Source organism: Colobus angolensis, unplaced genomic scaffold (genome assembly GCF_000951035.1).
Source record: "Colobus angolensis palliatus isolate OR3802 unplaced genomic scaffold, Cang.pa_1.0 Scaffold6, whole genome shotgun sequence".
NCBI classification, from domain to species: Eukaryota; Metazoa; Chordata; class Mammalia; order Primates; family Cercopithecidae; genus Colobus; species Colobus angolensis.
The window spans coordinates 26704234-26711770 of NW_012119598.1; the positions used below are offsets into that span (position 1 = coordinate 26704234).

The following is a 7537-nucleotide window of genomic DNA, read 5'->3' on the forward strand; positions in this document are numbered from 1 at the left end:
CACTCCAGCCTGTGCATTCTTCACAAAGCGAGACTCTGTCTCAAAAAAAAAGATAAAATTAAAGGGTGATGATCAAAAAGATCTGCAATAAGCTAATAGGGAGATGTGGTATAAGGTTAGGAGCATGAAATCTGGAACCAGTACATCTGGGTTTGAATCCTAGTTCAGGTCCTTTCTAACAATGTAACCTTGGTTGAGTCACCTGACTTTTCTGTTTGTTGGTTTGGGAAATGGGATAACAGTAGCATCTAAGTAATGGGTTAGTGGGAAGATTAAGTGAATTAATACACATGAAAAGCTTAAATGGTGGTTAAACATAGTAATTGTTCAATAATTATCAGCTATTATTAATCCTGGCTGGCTTTTATCTTGCATTTGCCCTCTATTAGTATTTTAAGGTGTCATTTCACCTTGTATAAAAATAAAATGGGTATAAAGGGTGATCATATTAAAGCTGAGAAATTTTTATGTTACGGTTTTTTGTTTTGTTTTGTTTTGTTTTGTTTTTTTAATTTCATCCTATCCTCTGCTTAAAGCTGGCATTTGTCAGCCTACTTGTCTTTCCCTGGCTTCCCTTAAGAGAGAAGTGGTAGGTATTCAGCATTAAAACACAAGTTCTCCATCTTTGACTCCAGTGGTCCATTTTGTGCCAGAACCTTCAGTTTCTATCCATGAGTGTCTTTTAGTTAGCAGTTCTAAAATCAGACACGTGCAGTGGGTCCATCCCCTGTCATTCTCCACGAGATGTATCGTGGAGAGTGGGTGCTGCTTTGATGAGACTGCTGAGTGCCGCGTGTCGTTTGCTCCACAGCCTCTGCAGTCATTGTCCCTGGCTGACTCGAAACTCAAGACTGAAGTCACCATCATCATCAATGCCCTGGGAAGCAACACCTCCCTGACCAAAGTGGACATTAGCGGGAACGGAATGGGGGACATGGGAGCGAAGATGCTGGCCAAAGCACTGCAGATCAACACTAAGCTCAGGTAGGGAGATCCTGCCCTCCCTGCTCATGAGGAGGGCTTGGAGCAGATTCTGAACAGCAAGCATTGCAGAGCCGTTGGGCCCAAGGGGACCTCAGCTTCCCATGAGGCCAGCTGAGAAGAGGTGACAATGTCAAGACTTCTGTCGGAATAATGAGGAGGGTGTTCTCAAATTTAGACATCGTGATTCTTTTGGTCTGTTGTCTTACAGTTCTGTTGTACGGTAGAACCTGACTGAGAACTGCCACGATTTCCTATTTCACATCAGTGTTGATAGCTGATCAGTGTGTGGGTAAAGGCAGTGAAAAGCTACGAGGGTTTTGTAGGCAGCACTAAGTGAGCAGAGCCCATACTTTGCTGTGAGCGCAAGGTCTTAACCCCCTTGCTCATGCCTGCCAATATAAAGACTTAGAAACAAGGGGCACGAAAGGTCTGCTGGTTCAAAACCAGGCTCACACTGGGTGCTGGCTGTTCTCTTTAGCAGTTTTATTCCATGTTTCCTAAGTGTGGCTTTTCTCAAGGACTAGCTCCACTGTCAACTCGTTGCCATCCATCATTCAGAGAGATTGGAGTTGCTACCTAGGTCAACAGTCTGGTGAATGAAGAGTTAATTCACATTGCTCCTCAAGGGCTCTTTTATGAAGTTTTTCTATTCTCTGGCATAAAAGTCTGAGTTTTCTGTCTAAACTGAAGCCAAAAGCCAAAATCTGCAGCAATTTCTTTGAAGGTCAGTATGTGTGTAAAGAAGGTCATCGAGATTAGGAAGGGAAGGCAGTGAAAGTTGTGAGGCTGGGATCGTCCAGACAAATAAAAGCTGTTTTATGTGTCAGGGTGAACTGACAAATCCTAAATATCTCTGAAGTATACACATTCTGAAGGTAAAGTAGTATTTTTCTCTCCAAATGCATTTTGTGTTTAAAAAGCAAACAAAACTATAAGCAAACTATAAACAGGTAACATCGGTAACATTACCTGTTTATAGTAACTAATGTTTTGCCAGCAGAGTGAGGGAATTCCTAGGATTACTAATTAAGCCATGTCAGGGAAGTAATGAAAACACAAGGAACTATGACAGATTCTCTCTAGTGTTTTAGAAACACTAGTGTTTTACTCTTTTGGGGGGGAAAATCTTAGTAGCTGAAATTCTTTATATTGGGCATGGAACTGGTTAGCATCTTTTGTAAATAGCTTCCACCTCAGACATAAATATGAGAATATTATTGGGAGAATATCAGAGAAATATTGGAATTTAGAGTTTTCTGTCTAGTGAAAGTTAGATAACATAATAGTAAGTTAATATATGTGCTATTGCTTTTAAGTACAGTTTTTCCACACTACTTGCATGGTAAATGTGTTACGAATATAATATTGGGGGAAATGCTTATCCTTGTTTTGTTAGAAATGAAGATGAACATTATTCCTTCCTCATATAATGTGACTCTACTGAAATATCTAGACAGTGCTGTCTATAAGACGTTTATATTCAATGCGAGAATCATTTTCTCTAAGTGTCTGATCATTTATGTGATTTGGTTTTCAAACAGGACTGTAATATGGGACAAGAACAACATCACTGCACAAGGCTTTCAGGATATAGCTGTTGCTATGGAAAAGTAAGTTTGAATTAGGATTTCTTTCTAGGAAAATAAAAAAACAAAACCAATGGTATATGTATTATCTGTGGGGTAATAGAAGCAACTGTTTATTGGGGATCAAAAGATCTGGGTCTGAGTTTAGTCTACAGCTAACCAGCTATGGGATCTTGGAAGACATTGAATTTTCCCTGGTGGGAGTTTCCTTATGTATGAAATGAGGGCACAGATGCCTGTTCTGCTAAAAACACCATACTGTCGTGAAAATTAAATGAGATCACGGAAAGTGGAAAAGGGCTGTGTGACACTTGGCTTGTTTCCTTTTCCCTTTGTCGTTTCACAATCTACACTGGGTCTTGTTCTTTTGCCTATTGTGACACCTTTGAATTCACTGGTGAGAAGAAAGCTGAGGTCCAGAAAATAAAGGTGAAGTTGATAAATGGTAAGCCCAGGGCTAAATTGTGTCATTACTATGAAAGACTTTCTTCATTACTTCAGTAACTAAAGCCTACAGTTATTATTTATTGTTGAATTTACTTTCCCAGTAAACTAAATGAGAAAATAATACTAGACATAGTTGAAAATAAAACTAGGAATGTGGTTCTTTCTGGGCTTTTCAGTCCTCATATTGTATTATAAAGGCAGAAGTGAACAAAGCAGATTTATACCATTAAAAATGAGAGGCTATAAGATATGGGTGAAAAATAAGGGGCCGATAGCATAGAAGCCGTTTCCCTGGGAAAGGGGAGGAAATGCTCATTATTTTGTGTTTTTCCAGATTCCTTGTATATATGAGGCCTCCCAGGAGGGCCTCTCATGCCTGACATGGTATTGTGGTACAACCCTAGACTAGGAATCAGGAGTCCTTCATTCAGTCTTCAGTTCTGTCACCCACAAGCCTATGATCTTGATCAAGTCATTTAATCTCTCTGATGAATTCTTTTTTCATGAAGTGAGAGGATTAGGATAAATGATCTCCAAGTTCCTTCCATTTCTAAATCCTGTGGCTCTACTTTAGCCAGGAGTTCAAAGTTACTGCCACTACAAAATCACAGGGACTCATCTCTCAGCCCCTTCTCTGTACTGACCCCAGGCCATCACTAAATAGGGGTTAAGCAGCTCAGACCATCAGTTTAGCATTGCCACTGCATGATTGTAGACCCCCCTATGGTTACTCCTGTTGCACCACAAAACCCCAAATGGAAACATTTATTTACACTGCATCTGGATGCTAACAGCACAGTTGCCACCCTGATGTAGACTGCCAGCTCAGGCTGGTGTTTGGAAGAAGCCAGGAGCATGGACAACCAATACTCAACATTTCCAGATAGACTGTCAGACTGCCTTCATCACAGTCGATTACGTATGCTCTGCTCCAAGATGCCAATGCTTCAAAATCACATTTGGTTTAAATAAACTATGCTGGTCTGTAACATGATAAAAATTGGATGAGGGAAAGAAGAATTGTGAAGGCCATAAAAAAGACATATTGTCTCTTAGTTTCATTTGGCTGGATTTTCTGAAGGCAAACAAAAACAATTTTGCTAAAACAAAGCTAAGTTAAAAATCAGAGCTATAGAAATTGCAACTTTCTGTTTGATTATTTTACATGAAGCTACCCTGTAAGTTGGACTGGGTGAATTTTTTTTTTTTCCAGTAGCCCATCTAGACTGCTACTATTAAGTTGATGGTTTTATTATTTATTCTTTATTAGTACCTTATTTTACGAGTTAGTTGCTAATTTATTCTTCCAATAGATGTCATCTAAATATGCCCCAGAAGCACACTGTGAGTGCTGCTGATAGTTTAGAGTCCTAAAACAAGGCAGCTGACTGTGCAATTTTGATGTCCCAGTTGCCACCAAGTAGCCCAAGGTGAAGTTGATCTCTTCCTGAACACCGTGTTGTAGAAATGGGCAGATGCATTTTGGGGTGGGGGACAGACGTCATCTCTAATACTGGAGTTTGTGGTAGGTGAGCAGGTGTTAATGATCATTTCAGCACGTAGCAGTTTGCAGCGGAGTCAGGATCAAAGGCCAGGGAGCAGATTCAGAGTTCTGTGTGTTTTCCTCACACAAAAATGCCTCACTCCTGCATGTTTGTGTTCAGTAGGCCTGCCAGTAGCAATGGGATAATATACAGCAATCAACAGTTACTTCATTTGGTTTCTAGAGCCTGGTGGACAGCAGCTCTTGAACTCAAGCTGAAAGGACCTGCAGAGGTCAGAGTGTTTAGCCAGGCAGCAGACCCTTTCCCAGCAGCTTTAAAAGAGACAATCCTATGTATACTGGACATCATCATTTAATGGAGCCCAGAAACTTAATAGACTGTTTTGTGGGCACTAATGGCTTGCTTTGCAAGCAAATGTTTTGTTTTTATTTCTGTTTTTCCCTCTTCCAGTTTGGGGCTGGTTGTCACACATAATCACTGTGGGGACCCAGGTACAGTCAGGTCTATTGGTTACTAAAACCCATGTAGCGAGTTGATGTTGGACTTTCCCTAGGCTTGCCCTCTGTTCATCTTTTCAATCCTAGTGTGAAAATTCTGTCCTTGATGGAATCCAGAACTAAAAACAAAACAACAAAACTGCATTCCTCAAAGTTGTGTCAGTTTTGTAGGTAGTGTGAATTAATGTGGTTGCCTGTGGTATTGGACATGTGGTTATTACAAAGGATAATCTGCAATCTAGCGGTCTAAATGGTCTGGTGGTTTGGAATTTTCCAAGCTACTCTTGCAGCTATCCTTTTGGATTTTTTTTTTAAAAAAAGAGTGCTAATTAAGGTAATAGGAAGTTATTTTTAAATAAGTATATTATTTTCTCCTTTTTCTAGGAACTACACGTTAAGATTTATGCCAATTCCTATGTATGATGCGTCTCAAGCCCTAAAAACAAACCCCGAAAAAACAGAAGAGGCTCTGCAAAAGGTATTAAAGAATCAGTAGCTTAATTATAAGCAATTCACATTTAAATTGTGGTTATGTTCCTGAAGGTATTAACAATACTTTGTTATTTTACAAAGTTTTCTTTATTTTTTTATTTTTTTTCACACTGTCTTGCGTTCTTGTTACCACAACTAGGGTAATGCATGACTGGCGGAGGAGTAAACTAAGGAACACTAAAGCTTGTCATGCAATTTAAGTGGAATAAAATAACATTCTTACAACATCAACATGCTGGAGCTTAAGAATAGTTAAAGTATAGTTAACTTCCTGATTGACTGTCGGAGAAGTGTGTGGAACTGAATATCAGTTTGCACAGCTTCCCTCCTCTTCATCCTCAACAGATGGATCCCTCTCTTCTGTCTTCATCAAGAAATTTAGTGTATTCTGAGCTCTCACTTTACCATCCTCATCTATAAATGTATATAAATCCACACCCATTCCTGCCTCTGTACTGGCAAACTCAGAGGTACCTTCCACTTCAAAGCCCAGCCATTCCCTGGTGCATTTGACTCCCTTATTCTGCCCTGTGCTAGAAACCTCTGAATCATTCCCTTGCTCTCCCATATCTTCATCCTTCTCTTTCTATGGCCACCTTTCTCTGCATTTTAGATGTGCTCAAATATTTCCCATCTGAAGAAGCCTGCTCCACTCACACTGTGGTATTATTTGAGGCATCTTTGAACTTTTCCTCCCCCTTTGTTCTTTCTCCTTGGTGATGTCATCCAAAAGACCACCAAGATGGCTACATTTTAGAAAGGATAGCTTCATTAATGATGATTTGCAAACTGAGAAGAGACAGCCTCTAGTGTGTGCTGAATGTGCTCCTCTCTTCAAAGAAGGGAAGGGCAGGTTGGATTTTATGCCTCACAAGGCCTGCGTCATACAGTCGAGTTGTACATATTTGCACAGGCTTGGGTGGAAGCTGTACATATTTATGAGGGGAGCAGAGTGCATGTGCAATGAGTAAACATATGTAACATACATCTCATATTCACTTTGGGGTAAGGTGTTAGCATGAAAATGAGGGTGAATTTGGTTCTTTATGTTAGAACTATAGTACACGAAGACAGTTTGTGTGCAGCCTCTGTACACTGGCTGAAACTAGTTTCAGGTCTGCAGTTACTTATCAAAAAAGAATGTAAGGCTAGCCCTCTGTCCAGTCAGTCATAGTTGTCTGGGTTGTAAATCAGAATAGAAGGGATCTGATAGTTCCTGTTGTTAGGATGTTTAGAGCTGTAGGAATTTAGAAATTTGCCTTGCCAGCTGGCCCTGAACCCTTACCCCATAGGTAACTTTGTTTCCTTAACCTTAGGGTCCATCTTAGTTGATGAAGGAGTTGCTCAGATCACAGTGTTACCACCTTCCATCTAGTCTTCCAGAGTTGACTTTCCTCTCTCATTTCTTCCTTAGCTTATCAATCAGCAAGTCTACCATCACGTAGCATAAATCCCTTCATTAGCTTTTCTTCCCTCTGCTCCCATTATGGATACCTTCCTTCAAGTCTCATCATTTCTTACCAGGATTATTGCCACATTTGCCTCCTCTTGTCAGCTTTACATGTTGCAATAAAAAAATAGTCATCCTATTTCATGGTAAATCTGAGCAGACTAAAATCTTCACTCTATCCCTTCCTAGTGGCTTTCAGGATAAATAAAGCAGGGTCTCTGTAACACAGCAGGAAATTCTGTTCAGAATCTACCTCCTATACACTTCCCACTTCATCTTTGGCCAACTCTTTTGTTTTGACCTGTGTCAAGGAACTCATTAAAAATGCAAATTATTATTATTATTATTTTATTATTCTTTAAGTTCTAGGGTACATGTGCACAATGTGCAGGTTTGTTACATGTGTATACATGTGCCGTGTTGGTGTGTTGCACCCATTAACTCGTCATTTACATTAGGTATATCTTCTAATGCTATCTCTCTCCCTTCCCCCTCCCCACAATAGGCCCTGGTGTGTGATGTTCCCCTTCCTGTGTCCAAGTGATCTCATTGTTCAATTCCCACCTATGAGTGAGA

At 40.1% G+C, this 7537-nt stretch overlaps 1 protein-coding gene across 2 annotated transcripts in view; it reads left to right on the plus strand.

Moving 5' to 3' along the window:
- LRRC16A (leucine rich repeat containing 16A) overlaps positions 1-7537 on the plus strand; it is a 346863-nt gene that overhangs the window by 239721 nt on the left and 99605 nt on the right. For both annotated transcript variants that reach the window (XM_011962810.1, XM_011962811.1), the window contains exons 21-23: positions 812-984; positions 2526-2594; positions 5404-5497. In XM_011962810.1, coding sequence (XP_011818200.1) covers positions 812-984; positions 2526-2594; positions 5404-5497 — 336 coding nt within the window. The remainder of the gene's footprint in view (positions 1-811; positions 985-2525; positions 2595-5403; positions 5498-7537) is intronic.